This window comes from Macrosteles quadrilineatus, unplaced genomic scaffold, assembly GCF_028750875.1.
Source record: "Macrosteles quadrilineatus isolate MER2022 unplaced genomic scaffold, UCM_ALF_1.0 Scaffold_9__3_contigs__length_116548681, whole genome shotgun sequence".
NCBI lineage: Eukaryota > Metazoa > Arthropoda > Insecta > Hemiptera > Cicadellidae > Macrosteles > Macrosteles quadrilineatus.
Genome location: NW_026542602.1, coordinates 84,297,450 through 84,323,493, shown reverse-complemented (window position 1 = coordinate 84,323,493; position 26,044 = coordinate 84,297,450). Strand labels below are relative to the sequence as shown.

Below are 26,044 nucleotides of genomic sequence, written 5' to 3'. Positions count from 1 at the left end.
TGGACAAAAGTCACAATAAAAATATTGTGTTAAGGAATTTAATTAATTGTCAAGTAGATACATTAGTACACTATAATGAATGTGTACGTAAGGTAGCGTTGTCTTTGGTTGTTGTTAGCTATGCTAATGTCTAAGGTAGTAGTAGAACCTTGATAACAAGACTCTCAAGGGGATTATTATATGAGACTTGTTATCAAGGTTGACTCCTTTGCAATAACATGTGATTTGAGATAAAATAAGTTCTAGGGGATTTGAAAATGACACTTGTTATCAAGGGTGACTTGTTATCGAGGATCTTCTTATAGAGGTTCCACTAGTTATTGAAGATACAGGTTTCTAACTAGACATAAATCTGCCTTCTCTTTCTTTACGTTATCTGCATGTCTTATTACTGTAATGGCCTTGTCTAAATTCATCTCGGGATCTAGCAACAAGCGATCACTAAGTTTCTCATCATTTAAACCCAGTATTAGTACCATCAACACCATTTCATCATTAAGTGAACCCCAGTCACAGGTTCTAGCCAAGGAATGGAGACTAACTATAAACTCTTCAACTGTTTCATTCATTTTTTGTTGTAGAGTAAAATATAAAGCTAATTTTCCTCTAATGATAAAATCGTCGTCATTTGTTGTTTGAAATGATATCATTTGATTAAAATAAATATTACGACAATAAAGAAATATATTTTAGTGTTTTTACGTTGTTGTTATAATTTTGTCTTCTTAATTATGTTTTAATTTTGTATACAGTAGGTACTAAACAAACTCTGCACCTACTATCTACTGGTATGGATTAAAAACCATCGATGTATATAACTCAACTGGATTGCGCGCTCAGGTTGAAGCATCGATGTATATAACTCAACTGGATAGCGCGCTAGCTGGTGGAAAAACGGTCCGTGCCCGCCAATCGAATTGGCGGGATACCGAGGCGGACGGGCCGAATGAACCTCTGTCTTTTACACAAACATACTTTCACTCAACCTGCCCTGCTTCACTTATTTGCCAACGTAAAAATTCCAAATTTTTATTTTTATTTTCTGGAAAAGACAGTGCTTCTTACTGTATAGGTTGTTTTAACCTAAACATATTTTTTATAATTTATTTAGGCAAATTAAAACTGATGATCGTTTTTTAACACTACTAAAAACATGAAAAATGTAGTAAGCGAGGAACTTTTTTATTTTTTGGTCAGGAAAAAAATTCCTGCGGCAAAGTTTTAGATTAAAGTATGAATTAAATTTTTATTTGAAGCTTTTTTTGATACGGAGTTTCCTTGTACCATTTTTAAGCGATTATATATACGCATAAAACTGCTTGGCGCGCGGCACCGAGCGCTGGCAGCCGTCGGCTCTGCAGCAGTTCACGGTAGTTATATACTGAGTTTCTGAGAAGTTATTATGTAACATAAAATATATTAGTACAATATAAAGGATGGTAAATAAGTCAAGAAACGTAGGTTCATACATTTTATTGCTTAAATCAAAGAAAACACTTTTGAATCATAGTAGTATACAACTTTAATTCACATGAGAAAACATGACAATATTTGGTTAACATTTTACTTGACTGAGAATAGACAAACAATTTGAGATATTTTCATAGAACATAATGCAATAATTTGATTTCAAAAACAAAAAAACAATACAATATTTCTCTAACACGCTATTTACAGTAAGACAAAGAATATAACAGTACATAACATTGAACATAACAGTAAGAAATATTCTGACAGTATTGTGTTGCTAAGAATATCATATAATAACACGAGAGCTTACAGCAGAAAATGCTGATCTATTTTATACTGTTATTGTACAAAACTAATAGGAAATCTCATTCATGTTAGACTCATTCATGTTAAACGTTACTGAACAAAACCATTTTATTTAGTTTCTGTCTAAGTCCCAATTTGGACGAGGTAACAGCTGTAGTTTTATCCCTCGCATAAGAGTGGCCAACAACTTTGTAGAATAAAGCCCCTATTAACTTTATTAATTTCATTTCGTGAATATCATCATATGAACCTCTAAGTTTATGTTTGAATACCTGTCCAGCAAAATGCTGACATGCTAGTGCAACAAGCTGAGTTGTGTTGCACTTGCCCTGGACAATGTTTACATTGAACAGATTATACAAAAATCTAATAAGTTTCATTACATCACCAGATGCCCTAACAAGTTTTCCCCTCGACACACAATCTGTGAAGTGAGTGTAAGTACTAAGATTGCTGATATCTGTTTCTAAAACCTCCTTACATTCCTCGCAATCAATTTTATTCTGAATCCTTCTGACGATATACCCACAAATGTAATAAAGAATATTTTCCTTGTAATACGACGTTTGGATTACAGTTACTGCATCGCAAAGCTCTTCAAATTCATCAGTATTTTCTTCTTCGTCGATATTGAGCAATGCATGAGGTTCGTGGAAACTTAAAATTGCAGCTTGGTGATAGTCATCGAACTCTAAACAATTACTCCCTACAGGAGCATGTACACTATTCCGAAACATGAGTTTTCTCAGGGCACAATAAATAATCACAATAAATAATAATGATCTAATTTATAAATATATAGGCCTGCCACTAACCTTAGTATGAACATTTAAAGAATTGCTGTTTTCAACACACACACAAATTGTTTTTAATCGTTATTTCCCCTACGTTTTGTGCAATATGGCTTTATGCATATTTTTTCATTCTTTTTAGACACCGGCTACGCCAACTAAAATACTACTGCGGCGGAAAGTAAACCTACTGCAACAGAAATTGAAGAGGAGGGACGAGAAGATTTCATCAATGAAAGAACTCATATCACTCTTAAAGAAAAAACTCAACGCACCGGAAAGATTGACCGAGGTATTAGAAAATAACTTCTCAGGCTTTCCAATGCACTTGCTCGTCAACAATCTTAGTAATGCTAAAAAAAGTAAATTTAAGAACACTTACACCGACAAAATGAAAGAATTTGCCCTAACTATTTATTTCTATTCTCCTAAAGCCTACAGGTATCTTAGAAATATGAAATTAGGATTACCTCACCCAGCAACACTCAGAAAGTACCTGTCAAATTTTAACTGTTCCCCTGGATTCTTGGAGGAAGTTTTAATTTATTTAAGAAATAATGTAAAATCAAATGAAAACTTGAAACATGTTAATTTGGTGTTTGATAGCATGAGTTTAAGAAAGCAAATTATATACGACTCAAAAATTGGGAAAAACGTAGGGTATGTTGATTTAGGAAATGGTGCCAATGTAAATAATGAAGAGTCCTTAGCTTCAGAAGTTCTAGTTTTTCAAATTGTATCCCTAAAAGGTAATTTCAAGTGCGCCATTGCATACTTTTTTATTGACAAAATATGTGCTGATGTTTTGTCAAATTTGGTGAAGATGGCAATAATGAAACTTCAGGACATCGGCGTTCTTGTAGAAAATGTCACTTTTGATGGAGCCAGCACTAATATTGCTGCGGTAAATAAACTAGGCTGTAAATTACCGTCGAAACCATATTTTGAAATCAAAGGTATAAGTCGTAAGATATTTGTCATGCTAGACGCATGTCATATGCTCAAATTGGCTCGTAACACATTGGCTGACAAACGCACGATAGAAACAGAAGATGGTGTCGTAGATTTCAAGTATGTAGAAAATCTTAACAATCGGCAAAAAACTGAAGGTTTGAAATTTGCAAACAAACTTTCGGATAGGCACATCTTTTACAGAAATAGAAAGATGAACGTTAAGGTAGCAGCACAAACGCTAAGTGCCGGAGTTGCTGACGCTATAGAATTCCTAATGAGAAAAAATGATCCAGCATTTGATGGTTGCCAAGCCACAGTACGTTTTATTAGAATTATTGATAGGCTTTTTGACTACTTTAATAGCAGGGATCCACATGGTAAAGGGTTTAAAAAACCAATAACACGAGAACATGTAAACAAAGACACAGAGTTTCTAAACGAATGTACCACGTATTTAAGTACTTTAAAAATTGACGGCGTTCCCGTCATGAAACATGCAAGGAAAACCTTTGCGTTAGGATTCCTAGGCAACATAAATGTAATTAAAATGCTCCATAGTAGATTATTAGAAGACCTAAACTTTAGCTATATTTTAACATACAAGCTATCTCAGGACCACTTGGAATTGTTTTTTCGTGTATAAGATCAAGAGGTGGGAATAACAATAACCCCAACGTGAAACAATTCCAATGGGCCCTGAGAAAACTCATGTTTCGGAATAGTGTACATGCTCCTGTAGGGAGTAATTGTTTAGAGTTCGATGACTATCACCAAGCTGCAATTTTAAGTTTCCACGAACCTCATGCATTGCTCAATATCGACGAAGAAGAAAATACTGATGAATTTGAAGAGCTTTGCGATGCAGTAACTGTAATCCAAACGTCGTATTACAAGGAAAATATTCTTTATTACATTTGTGGGTATATCGTCAGAAGGACAGGGCCGGAACAAGGGGGGGGCAGAGGGGGCGGTTGCCCCGGGCGGCAGGGTTGAGGGGCGGCAAATTTCTGGTTGCAGAAAATTTGTTTAATACAGTTTGTAAAAGTTTTTAATGAGCCGAACGTCATAAGGAACGTCAATTAAGTAATTTCAAAACTGCATAACGTAATAAACAAACAATAATTTTACAATAGAAATCAATATAAATTGCAACGGAGTAGAAAACACTGAGAGCCCTAATAGCATAGTTAGCAGCACAGAAAAGTTTGTTTATAATTTCAGCTGATCGCCATCCCTGTCAAGGCGCCATGCCGCCCTGCCTCACTGCCGTGGTTCGTTATATAGAGGTTATGTTTGCAGATTGCAGGAATTTCGTTAAGTCGAGGTTCAGAACCAGCGTCGATCAATATAGGTTCAGGTTGGGACTTGACCTCATTAAGATACAGTACAATTAAAGTAGCATGGGCTACAATACTTTACAGTACAGTGTTTACATTGTACAGTAGAACCTAAATTATCCGGCATAATAAAGGGGAGGGATCTTGAATATTGCGCAATCATGACAATGGCATTGGCCTTGGTACAGGTTAAAAACTATAAGTTTAAAATCACAGCTTGTTCTAACCCTCCTAAAACCTAGCCAAACACTGTATATCTGCAGCCCTGGTATTGCGTAGTCATAAATTATGTAAAGAACAAAACAAAACAGTAGAAAGTTTTGTAAGCTAAAGCTACTGCTCGCGATAGGCCGGTAGGCTACTTACAGTACAGTACTGATTTATCACAACAGAGGAATGTCAATAATAATCATTAACTATAGCATTGGTGTTGCTAATGCTAGTTGAAAAAAATCGTATTGAAAACAATAAATTATTAGATAAGTCATTATAAAAGTGTATAATCATAGCCAACTTATGGATAGTAAAAATACTCGTAAAAGGAATGTTAAATTAGCGATGTTGTTATTCTTTCTCTTTGGTTTTGTTTTTATATTCTTTCTTAGGTTTTTCTTTATAAAAAAAATTGTAAAATTCACCATAGTTATCCCATATCGCCCAATCACAGCTTGAGCTTACTAAACATTACGTCGTCATCAGTCCTCAGTGAATGAAATCAGTTCTCTTCTCAGTTGCAACATAGCGCGCGCAGAGACAGCAGACAAAGATGTAAAACGGAGCAGTCGAATGTTAGCGCGAGCGATGACGTGACCTTTCCATTTCATTTGATAAAGAAACAGATTTTCCCAAAACAATAATTGGGTGGGGGATTTGTTATATCGAGGGAAAGACGTAGACAATTCGTTATGCATAGGTTAAATTCGCAATGTAGAGGTTCAGACAATGATAAATTTGTTATATTGAGGTGTCTTATTTTAGCCGAAATCACGAAAAATTTGTTAAATCAAGGTCGTTGTTATAGTTTGTTCATTATGTAGAGGTAAAATATACATTGTGTCTTATGGAGAGTTCTAGGGGAAAAAAAAAAATCGTTATATCAAGGAATTCGTTATATCTACCTATTCCATTTTGGTTTAATTTGTGAGGGATTTTTTGTTGTGTGTGAAGGGGGGGGGGAGGGGCGGCAAATTGTAGTTTGCCCCCACTCAAAAATTGTCTAGATCCGGCCCTGCAGAAGGATTCAGAATAAAATTGATTGCGAGGAATGTAAGGAGGTTTTAGAAACAGATATCAGCAATCTTAGTACTTACACTCACTTCACAGATTGTGTGTCGAGGGGAAAACTTGTTAGGGCATCTGGTGATGTAATGAAACTTATTAGATTTTTGTATAATCTGTTCAATGTAAACATTGTCCAGGGCAAGTGCAACACAACTCAGCTTGTTGCACTAGCATGTCAGCATTTTGCTGGACAGGTATTCAAACATAAACTTAGAGGTTCATATGATGATATTCACGAAATGAAATTAATAAAGTTAATAGGGGCTTTATTCTACAAAGTTGTTGGCCACTCTTATGCGAGGGATAAAACTACAGCTGTTACCTCGTCCAAATTGGGACTTAGACAGAAACTAAATAAAATGGTTTTGTTCAGTAACGTTTAACATGAATGAGTCTAACATGAATGAGATTTCCTATTAGTTTTGTACAATAACAGTATAAAATAGATCAGCATTTTCTGCTGTAAGCTCTCGTGTTATTATATGATATTCTTAGCAACACAATACTGTCAGAATATTTCTTACTGTTATGTTCAATGTTATGTACTGTTATATTCTTTGTCTTACTGTAAATAGCGTGTTAGAGAAATATTGTATTGTTTTTTGTTTTTGAAATCAAATTATTGCATTATGTTCTATGAAAATATCTCAAATTGTTTGTCTATTCTCAGTCAAGTAAAATGTTAACCAAATATTGTCATGTTTTCTCATGTGAATTAAAGTTGTATACTACTATGATTCAAAAGTGTTTTCTTTGATTTAAGCAATAAAATGTATGAACCTACGTTTCTTGACTTATTTACCATCCTTTATATTGTACTAATATATTTTATGTTACATAATAACTTCTCAGAAACTCAGTATATAACTACCGTGAACTGCTGCAGAGCCGACGGCTGCCAGCGCTCGGTGCCGCGCGCTAAGCAGTTTTATGCGTATATATAATCGCTTAAAAATGGTACAAGGAAACTCCGTATCAAAAAAAGCTTCAAATAAAAAATTTAATTCATACTTTAATCTAAAACTTTGCCGCAGGAATTTTTTTCCTGACCAAAAAATAAAAAAGTTCCTCGCTTACTACATTTTTCATGTTTTTAGTAGTGTTAAAAAACGATCATCAGTTTTAATTTGCCTAAATAAATTATAAAAAATATGTTTAGGTTAAAACAACCTATACAGTAAGAAGCACTGTCTTTTCCAGAAAATAAAAATAAAAATTTGGAATTTTTACGTTGGCAAATAAGTGAAGCAGGGCAGGTTGAGTGAAAGTATGTTTGTGTAAAAGACAGAGGTTCATTCGGCCCGTCCGCCTCGGTATCCCGCCAATTCGATTGGCGGGCACGGACCGTTTTTCCACCACCTAGCGCGCTATCCAGTTGAGTTATATACATCGATGTTAAAAACAAGTCCTGATCTGTAATTAATTCTGAGTAATCAATAGTATAAATGATTAGTTGAGGTAATCCAATTTTAATAAGGTTGCTATATTCTAAGATGTCGCTATCAATTCTGTACCCAAACTAGTTGTTTGAGTTCAACTTTGTTGTTGTTGAAACATAATTAAATATGTACAAGTACAAGCCCCGCGGGAACTACTGTTTCCTTTGAAGACCTTCAAGTGTTATTTTTAAAAACCTTACTAAATATGCAAAATTCTCTATAAATCACGTTTCAGTCTAATTAATAATAATATGTTTCATACTTATGTTCTTGAAGTTTTGAACTCTTAACCAATCGTCTAAACAGTTTTTTTCTACTGCAAAAAATAAACATGATTTTTATTGGACAAAATTCTGCGTTAAATGTTTTGAGGAACCGGTAAAGCAAGACCAAAGGAGGTTTTTAATATATTTAACGAATAAAATTATGTAAACATACTTTGTTTACTACAACAGCACTTTACCCTGTATGTATAATGATCATATATCTTGTTGGTTTCGTGAATCACTTCAAATTTTACCTCCTAATCAATACTCGTGAGAGTGAGGTTCTTTTTGTGCCTATATTTCTTTAAGCATATTAATGTCATAGAGAAAGGAAGATACCATGTAGATGTTTTGAATCCGATACTCTCCAGTATTACAATAATTAAATTTAACAAGCGTAAGCTTGTGTAAGTGATATAAGTTATTATTTCATCCTAACATTACTGTTATTGGGACAGCATGTTATCTTTTTCCCAAACATCCTTTTTTCTGTTATCTTTTTTCAAGCATGAGGTTTTTCCATACACCATAAACATTACCATGATGCTAATGATGTAATTATCAAGTGGTATTGCTTTTCTACGGGGGAAATATTATCTTCAACGGTAAGTTGTTTCATACCGAAGTTTCTTTATTATGGAATAAAAATCTTACAATAACTGCGGACGATACGCTTCTAAAATCTTTTACCATCCTTGTCTCGTTCTTACTTATAAGATAGGTGGTATAATCTTACCTCCTCCAATAGGTGGTAAAAAACTGTGTACAAAAACTTAAGTAGTGTTGTCAAATTTTAAAATTTACCTGTCGGCTCATATAAGTTTATATAAAAAACTGTTTTGGTTTTGTTTGCAATATCGATCAATTTCTTTGATAATTATTTATTTATTCATTATTAATGATAAAACATTATACCATTGTTCTTAGGAGACTTTACAGGTTTAGGGTCAGACAGAGTCCGTCAAAGTCAACAATGTACTCTAACGAGTCCTAATGAACCGAGCTGGCCAACGGTCAGTGTATGAATGTGTGATACGAAGTTAAATTGGGACGTTGTTGCCTTTGCTGGGGCAAATGTTTACACGGTTGAAAACCCTGTTAGTTTACCTCATTAACAATCTTTGAAACTTACCTGTAAGCGTTTACGTTAAATGTATTATCAAAACAGATATTTATCGGTTAATGTAAGGAAAACAGTTGATGTGTTTGCAATTTAATTCGTTTTTTTTAACCTTTGCCGTAAATGAATGTAGAAACAACAGAGGAGTTATTGCATACTATCAGCTTTTGAGAAACATGGTAAAAATAGATAGTTTTGGAATTTTTCAGGTAAATCCTAATCGTTTGTTAGTTATCGTAGTGCATTAAAGTTAGGAGGGAAAAAGCTATTACAAAGTGGTTGTTCTGAAACGATTCCATTACTCATCATGCGTTATAAGGGCATACTTAAGTATTTTACTTAGCATTTGGAAGTACAGTAGGGTATTTTTTATTTTCACATAACACAATATAACGAACTTTAAAAGGAAAGATTTGAAAGAATTCTACTTTATAAAATTAAATTATACAGGAAAAGTACTGCAAACAAGTATGACCCTCATCTTTAATTTAGTATAGTAAATAATAGTAAGTCAGAAATAGTAGTTTACGCAACGATTGCGTAAAGATAGTGTTAACGACACGAGTACAAAAATTATAATACGAGCCTTGGCGAGTGCCTTAAAAATTTCTACGAGTGTCGTTAACATTATTTACGCGAGTTGCGTACACTACTTTACCCACGACATTGTTTTAATTACTAAAAATCACTTTTCATAATTTAAGAGGTTATGTTTTCGTTTATAACCTCCCATTGCCACTGACAGTGATGCAACGAAACACACTAATTGCGCCAATCAACAATTAAATTGGCCTGAACAGCTGATTAGTTGAATTTTGAATCATTACAATTTTACTTCTCCTCTCTTAATCCTTGAACCTTATTGGTCCGTTACCCGTGCTGTTATGAGTAAAACTATGCTGTTATGAAAGTAAACAATGCTGTTATGAGATACTTTTCAATTCTAAGAACTGTACTGAAACGGCTACTTTAAAAAAACGGTCGTAGGTAAAAATCATTTCGTTAACTTTGAGATTGACGTTACATTTTAAAGTGTCAAACCAGGAAATTACATAAAGACTAGTTTGTCTGTCAGAGAAAGATATTACGAGGCATTTCAGAGCACAGACAGTTTCGTTGGAAAGTTTGACAAGGTTGGGACACATGTCACTTCTGATTCACCAGGTAGCATAACGTGTTCGTGAAATGATGTTGGTTTTTATTTTTATATGTAATTCTTATTTTTCAAAATGTTAACCACTCAAAATGTAGACACGAAATACTTTTCTTTTATACAGCGAATTTGAGTGGAAATCAAAGGTTAGTAGTTCAAAGGTGTGTGGGTGAAAATATTAAATTATCATTTAGAATGTTCATTGGGCTTGGAGCATTAAGTAGTTAGTTGTTTAGGAATAGTTTGCTATTTGAGGACAAAGCAGTAACGTAAACATGTTGTACGTTACCGTATTTCAAAGTTTTAAGTTGATTTTCGCATGTTTCATTGAGCAACTTGCTTAGAAATTTTTCTTACGTTGGTTACTCTTCATTAAAATGATGTAAGAAACGAGTCTTCCTGTAAAACTATTAAGGCAAAACCAAAATGGTGTCATATAATTATTTATTTTTCAGAGGATACAATCTTATTTGTTCATCTTTAGATTTATAAGTGTCCGTTCACACTTTAGGTTTAAAAGTGGGAATGGATAGCATTTGGGAAATTCAGAAAGTGAAATAAATATGTTTTATGTTTTTGCTACTCAATAACCTTTATACTTCATTTTAAAACTCATAGGCAGGGTCCTAGGCCGAAATCTAAATCTGTATTCAATATCTGGAATGGAACTGTAGTAGTTCATACGCCGTAGGTTATCCCAGTGAAAACATTTCTCTTACGGTATTTGGCCCATTGGTTTCTACAGTACCTAGGTGGGGACATCTTAACTCATAATAATACGATATGTGTACACAGAGGGAGTTGCTATTTAATATTATTATCACATTTCTGCAAATTGATGTGTTACACTAGAGTCAAACTGCAGAAATTTAACAATAATATTAAATATGCAAGGCAAATCAAAAAGTATACCTGCTAATCAATTTGAAAAAAAATTATAAAATTAAAATAAATTGAATGACGTGTCATTTAATAAGAGCTTTTCAATATTCCGCACACTCGTTTAAATCAAATCAGTCGGGACCCGAAGTAATAAAGTTATCAACTGTTGACGCCCAAGTGTGGCGGGTGATTTTATTTCAACTTATCACTTTAGTTCTGTCGTTTTCATAAGGCTGAATACATTCTGAATTCGTATTCGTACATAATTGCGTCCTTTTTTCAAATTAACAAACGGGGCCCAAAAAAATACTGAATATATAAAATTACTTGATAAAATAACATCTTGCATATAATTTTAGTTTCCTAATATTTGTTTACAGGAATACGTAATAGGGTACTTAAATCAAGCACATCTCTTGAATGTTCTACTTTGGTTTCTTTTCAGCAAAAACATGATTTTTAAAAAGCTAACACCGCCTTCAAAGACAATTTTAGCTTACACACCTCTAGAAACATTTATTTTGTAGGGAGTAGCTTTATCAACAAGATTTTAACTAATTTTTAATATCGTTTCCACCCAATTAGTTTTTCAGTAGCATTTACAACGCATTATATTAGCCACCACCTTTTATAGCACTTCAAGTTGCCCAAATTACAGTACTGACATTTTATTTTAACTCGATGTATTTTCAAGAAAGCTTAACATTGGAAGCTTAACATTAAGCTTAACATTCCCTTTAGAATAGTGGTTTTCCTTGATCACATGACATTCCTATCACTGGGTTCATGAAAATGTACCCTTTGCCTTCGTTGCATGGTCATAATATTTATTACAAATATCAACATCGATATTCAACTGTGAAAATACCAAAGCTACTGTGTGTTCATCTTACCAAAGGCACCTAGAACATATTTAAATAATACTTTGCACTCATGATATTAATTTTATTTGCATTTGTATAAAATAAAGTAATACATAAAATTAAAACTTTTTTCGTCAAATAAAGTAAAAAAATCTAATTTTGAATAATGATTTCAGGTTTATCAGGAAGAGGAAGAGAATTATGAGCCTCCGGAACTCTTCAACAGAGCTGCCAGCTTTCCGTCGGCGTCAGGTGAATTTATAATCCTATCAAAACATTTTAACACCCGTATTAATTTGTAGAGTACTTTCCTGTTGCTCCAAATTTATATTGTTGAACAAATCATTTCAATATTTCCCTACATAAAGACACTAGCTAAAAACTTGTATGAACAACATGTGGATTTTTAATTGTAAATTATTTAGTTCAAATCTGATCACTTTTTGGTAATACAACAACAAAATTCACATATAAAAAGTATTCATTGATATCCAACGACATTTAAACGTGTTTTTGGATATTTTTTAGTGTTTTATTGATTTATATTAGAATATAAAGATTATTTTTTTTAAATTAAACTAATCAATTACTGTTAATTAATTATTAATTAACGTGTAAGATTTGGGAATACAAGGGTTACACTGTACCTTTTGGTGTTATTAGCGTTTAATTCAATGTTGATCTACATGGTAATCAATATATTTACTTTTACGATGTAACAGGAATAATTTAAATACTTAAAAATAGATAGCATATTATTTCATTTGTATCCATTATGAAGATTATGTAAACGTTTTAATAATTAATAAAGTAAATTAGGTTTTTATTTAATACCGGAGAAAAAAATTTGAATTCAAATCTCGTAAATCTATATATTTACATATATTGATAATTTTACTGCAATAAAATGTTTTTTGATTAGAAACTGGCACAGTTTTGCTCTTTGTTTTCGTAAGTTGATATTATGACGCAGCAAAAATACATTTTTTTATACAAAAATTTTAAGTTGCATTTATAAAGTAAGATTTCATATAAGTCCTTACTAGTTACTACATTACACAATTGTTGATTTTATGGATGTAACGACTCTAATGGTTCAATTCAATCTTTATCAAAAATAGAATTTTCAGTCCTACTATGTTTGTTACCATCAATCTGAATTTTACTAGAAAGATACTCAATTAAAGCGCTACTATCGACAAACGGTCAAACTGAATAAAACATAAATTTGTCATACTTGGCTCTGTCGATTTCCTGATTAATTCTATTGCAGTGGGAATAGCGGATTGATAAATCACCGTATGATTGAAAACTGCACTCTTTTTTATTGAGTAGATTAATCAAATTTATACTGTATACCTTTTGCAGTTGCATAAGTCATCAAATAGAGTATTTAAGGATAATCCTATTATGTTCACAAATACACAATTGTCGTTAATGCAGATTTACGTTTGCTTTCCCCTTAATGTTTCAGTATTAAGGACTTTATAATGACTAGGGTGTAAAATGCTTGCAATATGTCTGCATTCAATATTGAGTGAAGCAAACATATTAATCCAATAATTTGGGGAAAAACTACTGTGGGCCTAAAACAACCCTAGACGTGGTTGTCGCTCCTAGGAGGTCGTCATAAAGTACTCAAAACACATAAAGAGGGGAATAAATAACATAAGTTAACACAAACAAACATTTTTACGAACGAATAATACTGTATGGCCATACAACTCTCGGAACGGCTACGGGTTCAGGTTGTAGGCCTATACCATATAAAACATACTCCCTTAGTAGATTTCTCATCCTTAAGGAACAGCTATGATCCGTCTTACTCCAATAGTTGAACTTGTAAAAACACTATTTTGCGTATTATTCATAATAAATTCCCAATAACACGATGCCGCGTGGAAAACAATGCTAAAGTGCATATTAGCTGATCGGTTTTGAAGTGTAGGAAGTAAGGCTAATAACATAGAATCTTGGGGTTTCCTTAAAAAGTGAGTCCAAAAAATGAAATGAAAATCACACCCTATATAAATTAATTTGTATGGATATTCGTCTGCAGCTTTAAATTGTCTCCAAAATGTAACCACTCATTTCAAATATAAACTGTTTGAATAGAATAATAATAATTCTCATTCAAATTACGTTTAAATTTACATAATGTTTTCCAACTAAACCAATTATTTGGAACATCACTTTCAAAACAAATCATCCGGTTTGTCAAGAACTTATTTTTATCTACATAATATTATGTTTTATTTAATTTTTATGTATAATTCAATATTTCCTCTTTGGGATTAGCTTTCAACGATAATGAACACACGTGATTTTTGATATTAATAGTCATAAGTAGCTTTGATTGGACATAAGCTTTGCATTAATGGGATAGTATCACTAAATATATTTCATATTAAACACTGCCCAAATGTGTTTAACATATGGAAGTTTTTTATGTATCTTTATTCAAATTATAGTATTGTATTTTGTATTTTGTATTAATAAAACACATAATGGTTCAACGTTTCTGTTTAATATACAGATTATGAATTATGTTTAAAGGATATAAAGATTTGGTAATTTATTGATTTCTAGAAGTATGACATAAAAAGTATAATTTTAAATCATTTTAGTGCAATTACGTTTTCGACAACTGGAGCGTTTCCTTAGATCAAGAGGTTTCACCCTGCATTTCAATAATTATTTCGTTTTACCTAAAACCACGTACAGTATTTTGTTTATTACGTTCTCTAACAGATTTATTAATTTCCTATTTTGAATTTTTGTACAATACAATAGTTAAATAAAAAGAACAATATAATAAAATCTCGTACACATATTACCGAGTAGGTTTTACACTTTTATCTTATTTGTTTTCCTTAGACGCTGTTTTTAGATCCAACAACAGTATTGTTATTTGAAAGGCCAAACAATACTAATATCAAATTTAACCAACTACACACGTTAAGATCTTTTGATTAATTTACTATGAATACAACTAGTTCACCACTCTAATTACGGTTCTATAAAAACAACTATTTCGTTCTAGTTGTGGAAATCTGTTTGTTGTAAAAACAACGAGATATTATAACCTTTACTAAATTACATCACTTAATCTGAAATGGGATAAAGGTGGAACAGTTATGAGAGATAACAAACTCATAGAGGCGCCCTCAGTGTTGAAATTACCTTTATTTAATTAGACAGCTTCGTTTAACGAGACGAGGTTGTGATGAAGATATTTTCAATCCAATTTGTCATTTGCATCTTTTTTGTATGTACAATTAGTTTTACATTATGTGTACAAAAAATAATATAACTTTTTAATTGGCTTATGATTACAATGATAAAATTAAAATTTATTCAATTGTTATATGGTGAAAAATATTGTGATTCAATATACTGCACTAATTGCAAGGGAGATGAGTACCAAATGTAAACGCGCCCACCGCAGTAAATCTGTTGACTGGCCGAATTTCGATTCTCCATCGATTTTCAGTTCAATAAAACGCTTAAGATTTGTTCACCACTTAAATACCATTATGTTTACGAGTAGGGTTGCTGCTACAGGAAAGGCAATAAAGTGCGTGCTTTAGGAACGTGTAGATAGATTAGTACAATAAAACAAATACATTTTCCAAGTTTTAATAATGTATTAATAAAAAAGCAAACTACTATTTTCAAGTAGAAGCCGTTTTGCAAATAGCTTTCTATTCACATGTACACCGCTACATGGATGGTCACCACAGTATCTAAATTGAAATTAACAAGCAAATAGTTTGCGAAGATCACTTGAGTTGTGCTTTGTACATGGTATGTCTTATTTAACAACCTTGCATGAACTATTCAGTTTACATATTTTGTTAACGACTAGTAATTCAAGTCAGTCACGTAAACGGTATTCTTCTTCGAAGAAACTCTGTCATATTTTATCATAGGTTAAAAGATGGAACCATATATTTTGTATGGGACCAATAACCGTTAATGTGACGACATTTTTAAGTAGACGTTTTAGACATAACCCAATATTAGTATATTTTATATCTTTACTCATATTTTTGTTGTTATTGGATTGTGGATTGTTTTAAATGTTAACAGCCAAAACAAGTAGTTGGTGCCAATGACTTTAACCTTCTGTTTTAAACATGTAAACATAGGTTTCATGGAAAAAAAAACTCTAAAACTACCCTAAGAAGCAATAGTTTTAACCAATAAATTAAGCAATAAATAGTATGATACAATTTTTATTGAATATAAATTAAAGCTTAATGATTGAACATAATGTTCACGAAGTTCATAGAAGTGTTTCTGCAAAAGTATGATGTCCAACAAAACGCACGCTCTTATTTTCACAAATACGTCAACATATTATGTGGTTCATAAAAGTATCTTTTACTTTATATGTTTTGTAAAAAACTAGTTTTTAATGATTAAACATAATGTTCACGAAGTTCATAGAAGAGTTTCTGCAAAAGTATGATACACAACAATACGCACGCACTTACGTTCACAAATACGTCAACATTTTATATGGTTCATAAAAGTATCTTTTACTTTATTTGTTTTGTAACAAACTAGTTTTTTACCAACTTAAACTCAGGTAATAAAACTTTATTTGTTTGCATAATGCACCTGTGTAAAATTACAACATTGTTAACTTTGACCTCATATCATGTTTGTTGTAACCAGCAAAGTTTGCTAAGGTTGTAAAGTTTCGCTCGTTAACAAAACTAGAGACTTAGAATAGTCATTAATTTCATATTTTCTTTGAAATTATTTAGTCAAATATTTAATTTACTCCTTATACTTGCATATTTTTTTCAAAATTGTCCTTGTTTTTGTTTCATATATAAATGCGTGAATAAAAACAATAAAACGAAAATTCCTTAAAAAAATTATATCAGGGAACCCCATCGGCAGTTCTCAACGGTTTTTAGTTAATTTATTATTCCCATCATGATAACATCAAATATATTTTTTAAGTGCATATGATTTAGTTAAATACATTCAAAGTCCAAAGTAGTATATTTTTTCACTATGGCATAGAATGACTGAATAAGATTTAATTTTTTTTAAATAGATCCGTATATAACTAGGACGACTTTGTGTATGTAAATAAATAATGCGAATCAACAGAGAAAAGTGAAAGGCAAAAGTAACAAGTTTGCAAAGATCTCTTTAATGATTTATAGCTCTTGGATCTTTCTCGGAAATATTTCTCAAGGTGCATTCGGATTAGTGAGATGACGAAAATATATCCATCTATAAATTATTTCTCAGTAGAAAAATACAATTTGAAACAATAAATTACGTACAAGGTATCAGGATTCTTGAAATATATTTAATCTTATTTTATAATTTGCTATAAAATTACTACTTTTCTAAGAATAAATGTTTCCTCAGATAACCGTTATACCTACTTAGTAAAATGCGTTATGTAGGATAATAACAAATAACATTTTAGCAAGGAAATTGGATAGTTTGCATAAGTGTATAATAGTTTTTCAGTAATAACATGCAGTGACACACTTAGACATGTTTATTTTGGATTCGTCTCTTCTTGCACCGTCTTTAATTTCCCAAGTGCCAAGAAGAATTGTACTTGATTAGCAAAATTCATAAAAATTTAATTTCCAGAGAGGAATGCAAGCTAATGAATACTTTTTGTGTTACAACAACACGTGTTTTCATCCAATCTCCGTCTAAATTAATAAGGGAGAGGAAACTAGTTCATAGCTTATTGGATGAATTATTAATACAACACAATACTCATAACGTAACTGCTCAAAGTCTAAATAAAAAAAAACAGGAATTTATTTAAAAAGTATCGATGGTATATTTAAAAATTATACATTGGTATTAAGGTTTGAGTAGTAAGCAATATTTTTATTTACTGAAATGACGGCAAAATGATTATTTTGTTAAATGCAGCCAATAATCACTGATTGAGTAATTAACTGTGTAATCTATTTATGGAATTGTACGTGCCTTAAATGTTTGAATATAAATTTAGTCCTTAATTTAATCGTTCATTAGTATAAGCGTGAGATGTATGGTTTGCATACTTTATATACTTATTAGCTTAGTCGTATTTTATTTTGGAAGGACATGTTTTTAGGCAAGTTTTATTAGTGCTTATGATTTCAGTTATAACAATCACAGGCAATTAAAACTTAATCAAGGAAGTTGACGCGAACCAATCAGGCCCTGGAACATTACAAGTGAGGATTTCAAATTAAAACTCATAATATGATTATAACTTTGCTACATTGTAATATAACTGGACATGATTCATCCTTGCATTGTGTCGATTGTTCTGAGTTAGTTCTAAAATGTACAAGTTAACTAAGTTAGGCTGAAATAATATCTAACTGCCCCCCGCCAGAGCACAATTATAGACTGAATCACAAGTTGCTTAATAGAGTTTTCATTCCAACAGGAGTCGTAATTTTTTACTAGCAACACAACCAGTGTGAAAGTGGGTTGAAGAGTACTTGCTTCTTTCTGATGTTCAAAATATATGCTTGGAAATCGTTGTTTTTGCCATGGTACAATTAAAACTAACCTTTTTTTATTTAGAAACCCTTGAAAAATATACGATAAACATAGAAATATTCTAAATGTTATCAAGCTAATTTAACTAATTAAATCATTCTCAATATTCGATAATATTGTAAGTGACCAGTGATTATCTCGTTGAATATCTCAGTAACTATTTAATACGCATGATTCGTATGATCTTTCGTTTTTAATACGTATGTCCGATGCCAAATCGTTAGTATTTTAGAACTAATTTGCATGAAAATATACTGAAAACATATTCCAGACATTTAATTCAAAAACTATTCGTGCTGATTGTTTAGTATTTGGCGGAACCCAACGAAATAATTATTTTTCAGGGTTTAATATCTGGCTTCCATCGTTAAATCTAACATTCCCTACAAGCTTTGCACAATTCGTAAGTTTCACCTTAGAACTAGTTTCACGTCATGGAATTGTTTGGAAACACATTTCCTAGCTAAAGGTTATTAAAAGTAGTTTGTTTGTAAAAATATTTGTTTTTAAATGCTTTAAAACCAAGAAACAATAACGCCCTGTGTATCCATCTTTAGACATATCCAACGCCAGTAAATTCTATTTTCGTCGTAACCTCAAGTCAGGAAGCTAAGCCAAAAGCTAAGAACGACATTTTCGATACGGGCATCTGGCAAGCGTTTCCAAGCATAATCCTATAAGAGATGAAGACATATTGCCTGTACTACTGCGTATTACATTTCGTCTGTATTTTAAAATCTAGATAAAATTATGAATACGTATGTATGTAACAGGTCAATTCGTTGGCGTACCTTTGGTTTTTCACCTTTTTATTTTCTGACTTTTGCCAGTCGGGGTTGAGTAGTTCAACATAAAAAACCACGCCTGACAGCTAACCTCTAACCCAAAAATTTCATTTTTATTGAAATAGATTTTTTGTTCAAACATTCTACTGCTATTATTGAATATTTCCATTTCCAAAAATTCCAGGTGACAGTTAAAATCTTTCAGTAAGATTTGATTAATGGAAGCGATGGAGGTAACATTATTATAAGAAATAGTCATGATAGTAAATAAAAATTAAAACCTATGGGATAGGTAAATTATTTTAACGCAAAAATCCTATTTAAAGTACAATTAAAATGTAATACATATGAACATTAGATTAAATGGGGTTTAGTATAATATATAACCATGATCTTGCTAGTTTCTATTAAACATTGCCCCAAACTACTGTACTTTTAAACCTAATCTTCGCAATACACAAGGCAGTTTTTTTCTAGCTACAACTAGTTTTACTACGTTATTATGTTTATGAAACGTCATTCAATTTAGTGTAATAAATTAATTTAATTTTGTGTAGTGTAAGTGTATTTAATGTATTCAATTAAAATATTTTATTGAAATAACAATTGCTGAAGAGAATTAAAATGTGAAATAAACACCAGTAGCAGTCCATAACGGCGTTTAGTTAATTATTCCAGCTTGATTACGTCTAATTGTCTTTGTCAAGTTTATTTGAAGTTTTAAATTGCATTTGGTGTCCTTCAAATATACGTTTTTATCTACTAAATATTTCATAGCAATTAAAATTGCATGCAGTATTTGCCGGGCTTACAATTTGCAATTTAAAAAAGTCCTGTTGATAAGAGTAATAAAATTTCCGTTTTATCTTATTGGATCTTCTAAATTTTTCACACATATATTCTTAAATAAATTTATTTTGATTAGTGTGATTTTGATTATCCATATTTTAAAGAAACACATTACAGTGAGCTATGCCTAACTTGAAAGACCAATACCATCTCCTAACAGGCCTTTAAAGTGTTGCAGCAATAAAATAGATAGTGAAATTATGCTCATTTCATCCGTTATTGAGAAATATTCCACAAAAACTACACATAGTAAGAAAACTAGGTACAATTATTGCACCTAGTTTTCTTATTGTAGTCTCTTTCACATGTAGGCCTGAAAAAGGAATGATAACGGCTGGAAAACATGTCAAAAGTATTTTTTTATTTGCCTATAATTTTCTATTAAAATAAATCAAACCCGTATTCTTGTTGTCACTAACTTACAAAAGTTACTAAGCAATAATGCCACTGCTAAACCCCCTAATAAACATTATATCGGACATTATCTGAAATCAAAGCAATTTAATCATAATCTGCTTATCAGTAGGGGAAATTGATGAGGTGTGAAGTTTTTAATCACTCTTTAATAGCTTTGTTGATAATGAGTTTTTGTGATAATTACGAATGCATTTAGCCATCATGTAGATAAAATAGCAGTAAATAACTGTCCAGTTATTTATATTTTAGTTTTATAAAATAATAATATCATTTATGTTAAAAATTGTTTTCCAGTTTTTCTAAACGTATAAATGTTGCATTTAAGCTGTCATTTATACTGAAGTTAAAATCTTTACCTAGACAGTTATTATTGTTTAACATTTATTTTATACTTTATCAAATTATCTTGTAAATCATTTTAATACAGACATTGTTCAGTGGTGATGTGTCTTTCCACAATTTGGGAAAAAAACTGTAAATCCGTTGACGTGTTTGTATGTGACATACTTTTTTCTTACGTTTGGCTTTTGGTAAAATGTGAAATGGACAGCCAAAGAAGAATAACGCGATAAGTTTGATATTCTCGGCGCTGCATGAGTTATGGTGCAAGATCCGTGTGTAACTTTTCCTTACTATGATTTATTGTGTATGTATTACATCTGACTCTGAGTCGAACTACACATCTTAATTTATATTTTATAGCTGTAGCAAGTTTTGAATAACAATTAATTAATGGGGATGAATTGTGCGACAATCAGGGTACGCTGATGTAAATTACAGTACTAATTTCATTCGAATATGCATCTTTTTAACCAATCAAAACTGAGTAGGAGACTTATTAAACACTATAACACTATATGTTATGTCACACCAATTATCACGGCAATTAAAGAGAGAATATCCAATTTGGTTTTTGTGGAATATTTCTCAATAAGGGATGAAATAAGCATAATTTCATTATATATTTTATTGTTGTAACACTTTAAAGGCCTGTTATGAGATGGTATATGTCTTTCAAGTTATAGCTTTTGGAATAAAATCCACCAGCTTTCTTTTCTAAATGTCGCAACATATATTTTCCACCTAGTAGGCCTATTTTAATTTTGAGGTTACATATCATTGGAGTAAAATGATATGTAAGAAATAAATCGGTTTTTTAATTAAATTTTTTGTATAAAATTGTTGTATAAATATCTGTTGCATCAAATAATCCGCAAGCTTTCACAACTATAAGCTACAAGAAGCTTCAAAGAATTTACCATGGACATATTACGTTAAACTATATTTAACTTCATTAAACAATTTCAAATCTCCGTTATCATTATGCATATTTCCTCGGAGTCGCATTCAGTTAATTAAATCTGCCAAAGAACATCACTGGGGAGCTGTGTAAAAAGCATTCGAGTTTCATCTTGATAAAATTATCGTGCCAAATTAAATCATATGTATTATCATCTGTTTGTTCTGCTTTATGAATCTTGGACATTCCTAAGGAGTTATAAGTTGTTAGTTTTTTGTCGAGTTCAAAATATGATTCAAAATATTTAAGAATTATCCAAATTGCATTAAGTCAGAACTTCCAAACAATATTATTTTGTATGATGAAATGAATCAATCTTTGTATAATCAAGGAAAAAAATCATCACAATAATCATCTTGCTATTAGGTAAGTTTATACAAAATAGAACGGGTTAGTCGAATTTAGGACATTACAGTTTAACATGGCATTAGATTTTATATTGCAGCTTTCAACATTAGGATTACACGGTGTCAAAGTTCAACCGGATCGTTGTGAAACAGATTTTAAATATTACATTTCTGCACCTCTCGTTACTACTAATTGTTGATGTTGCCACGCTTACACAGATGCAAGCCAGGCCATTTCATCTAAAACCATGTAAATAAACATCTTTAATATTACTAACACAATAAAAAATGTATCCAAAAGATGGATTAAATTAAAATTACAGTAATTTCCTAAACTAGAAACTTTTCATTCTTCATTGGTGACTTCTGTTGAATTTTCAGAAGTATCCAATTTCACAAAATTTTCATCTTCCACCATCAAATTGTTTGATTCGCCCTATCACCGTAGGAATTGACCAACAGTTAGATTATTGTCAATGTTTACTACTTGCAAGTTCATGTAGATGTGTTTGATGCAATAACCGCATCTCCAAGTTCTGACTAGAACCAAGTTATAATCAAGTTGAAGTGTCGAACTCACCCTGAGGGTTGTATAACAACTTGATTGTATACCTCCCCGTCGTGGCATTAGAAAATTGGTTATTGCACTCTCAACACTTAATCAACTTTATCGTTGAAGAAGTTCAAATTGATTACCTGGTGCAGTCCTAATTTAATGAAGAAGATTAGTTTGGGATAGTAGTTGAAAATTAGTGTTGGTTTGATTATAATAATCATTAAGCCTAACACTTGGAATATTGATTAAAGTATAGTCATATAAACGCTCAGAAATACTATTGTTACAGTGACATATGTTTGATAATAATTGTATGTCAAAAGTGGAGCGAAAATGGCTGTTTCCAATACGTTGTGGGTATAATTAGCTCTTTCTATGGTGAAAAATAGTCAGCTGGAGCCAATTACGTCATCTGCACAATTTATTACTTTGACATTTTCCGTTTTTCAGTTACTTTGATTCAAGAATAATGCAGTATGACAAAAATGTAGTTCATCATATGGGCAAAAGTGTCTTTTGAGAGTCACTTTATTCATAAATAAGCATGAACTAGGGTGATTAGTATAGGCTGTTTTGCATATAGCTCCCTTTTCACATGTACTGCTATATGGCTGGTCACTACACTACCTAAATTCAAAGAAACAAACAAATACAGCAAGTTTGCGAAGATCACTTCAGTTGTGCTTTGTAGATGGTATGTCTAATTTAACAACCTTGCATGAATTATTCTATTTACATATTTTATTGTCGTTATTACGTCGTTAACGACTAGTAAGTCAAGTCAGTCACGTAAATGGTATTCTTCTACGAAGAAAACCTGTCATATTTTATCATAGGTTAAGATGGAACTATAATTTATATGGGACCAAAAACCGTTAAGGTGACGACATTTTTAAATAGGTGTTTTGAACATAACCCAATATTAGATATTTTATATCGCTACACATCTTTTTATTGTTATTATTGGATCGTGGATTGTTTTAAATGTTAACAGCTATAACAATTAGTGAGAACCAATACTCCTAACCTTCTGTTTTAAACATGTAAACATAGGTTTCATGGCAAAAAAAACTTAAAAAATACCCTAAGAAGCAATAGTTTTAACCAGCTAATTGTATGATACAATTTTTTGAATATAAATGATAGCTTAATGATTAAACATAATGCTCACGAAGTTCGAAGAAGAGTTTCTGCAAAAGTAGGTAGGATACACAACAATACGCACGCATTTGCGTTCACAAATGCGTCAACATTTTATGTGGTTCATAAAACTTTCTTTTACTTTATGTTTTGTAACAAACTAGTTTTTACTGACTTAAACTCCGGTAATAAAACTTTATTTGTTGGGATAATGCACCTCTGTGTAAAATTACAACATTATTAACGTTGACCTCCTATCATGTTTGTTGAAACCAGCAAAGTTTGCTAAAGTTGTAAAGTTTCGCTCGTTAACAAAACTAGAGACTTAGAATAGTCATTAATTTAATATTTTCTTTGAAATTATTTGGTTAAATATTTAATTTATTCCTTATACTTGAATATTTTTTTTTTCTAAATTGTCCTTGTTTTTCTTTTATATATAAATGCGTGAATAAAAAAACAGTAAAACGAAAATTCTTAAAAAAAATAATATCAGGGAACCCCATCAGCAGTTCACAACGGTTTTCAGTTAATTTATTATCCCTATCATGATTACTTCAAAGTCCAAAGTAGTATATTTTATCACTATGGCATTGAATGACTCTTTTCGACCCGAGCTCAAGTTTCAAGGAAAATGAACTAGAGGCCTAAAAAGACACTTTTTGCACGTGTGATGAACAATATATTTCGTAATGTTTCACCATTGTTTAACAAACTAAGTTAGGAAACGAAAATACTTTTCATGTTAAGATAACCCCTCAAAACAATTTCTAAGTAGCTATTTAGTTAGTGATTCGATTATTTCGTATAATACGATTGTGTTACGGTTTATTATACCATCGATATGTTGCATTATTGATAATAATGCAACAATAAGGTACAAACGTTTAAACCAATCGATAAATTATAATAATGTGATTTCAATAAATGCGTTGGCTTACAATCAAAGTTTAAAACTGTTAACAACACCAGACTTTTACTCCTATACTGACTTAAAAGGGATTTTATTCCCTAGGTAAATAGTGTAACATTTACTAGTAAAATATTGTGTCTTTTATATGCATGGAAACACAGAATATAGAACCTAAAGATTTTCTTTGATGTAACGAAAATATACGTTTAAAATGCAATTTCATTAATAGGCTAGTACAATCCACGAATACTATAGCAGACCCGGTATGGATCATTAACTTATACAAATAATGTTACTAGCCCGAAAGTAAACATTGTTTAACATTGCTTAAATGGAACACACGTTACTGCTATTAGTAGAGGATTGGGTCCATATACTTAATTTGTTTATGTTTACGATCCATACTGGTTTCTTTTATAATATTGTGGTACATTCTATGACGGGTTAAAAAGTAAATAATCATATATATATATATATATATATATATATATATATATATATATATATATATATATATATATATACCGCATGTATAATCTAATATATTATAAATAGTCAATGGTTTACACTTTCTTAGAGGCTTCTATTCTAAACCTCAAAATATGGCTACTGAAGTTCTGTGTAGATGGTATGTCTAATTTAACGGTCTTGCGGGTATAATTCAGTTTATATTTTATTATTATGTTGTTTTCTGATCGTTAACTCTTCATAGCAGTAGATTTTAGTGATAAGACGATTTTTACTGACAATTAACTCAGTTGTTAACTTTAAACCATAAGTTAAATTTAACAGAACCTCTTTAACAGCTTTAACTAGTTTTATTATATTTTTTAATGTTTGAAATTTTTAAAGATACCTAGACGGCAATAAAATGAGATTTGTGTTCTGTAAATAGATCCGCATATAACTGGGACGACTTTGTGTAGGTAAATAAATAATGCGAAATAACATGGAAAAGTGAAAGGCAAAAGTAACAAGTTTGCAAAGATCTCTTTAATTATTTGTAGCTCTTGGTTCTTTCTCAGAAATATTTCTCAATGTGCATTCGGATAAGTGAGATGACGAAAATATATCCATCTATAAATGATTTCTCAGTAGAAAAATACAATTTGAAACAATAAATTACGTACAAGTTATCAGGATTCTTGAAATATATTTAATCTTATTTAATAATTTGCTATAAAATTACTACTTTTCTAAGAATTACTACTGAAAGTTTTCCTCAGATAACCGTTATACCTACTTAGTAAAATGCTTTATGTAGGGTAACAAAAAATTTGCAAAAGAATTGGATAGTTTGCATAAGTGTATAATATATTTCAGTAA

The 26,044-nt window shown here is 31.3% G+C and overlaps 1 protein-coding gene across 1 annotated transcript in view; it reads left to right on the top strand.

Annotated features, from left to right (window-relative positions):
- The window catches only part of LOC129003604 (collagen alpha-1(XVIII) chain-like), a 354,201-nt gene that overhangs the window by 203,712 nt on the left and 124,445 nt on the right, over positions 1–26,044 (top strand). Inside the window, exon 2 of the mRNA XM_054431902.1 lies at positions 12,039–12,114. Within this exon, the coding sequence (XP_054287877.1) occupies positions 12,039–12,114 (76 nt within the window). The remainder of the gene's footprint in view (positions 1–12,038; positions 12,115–26,044) is intronic.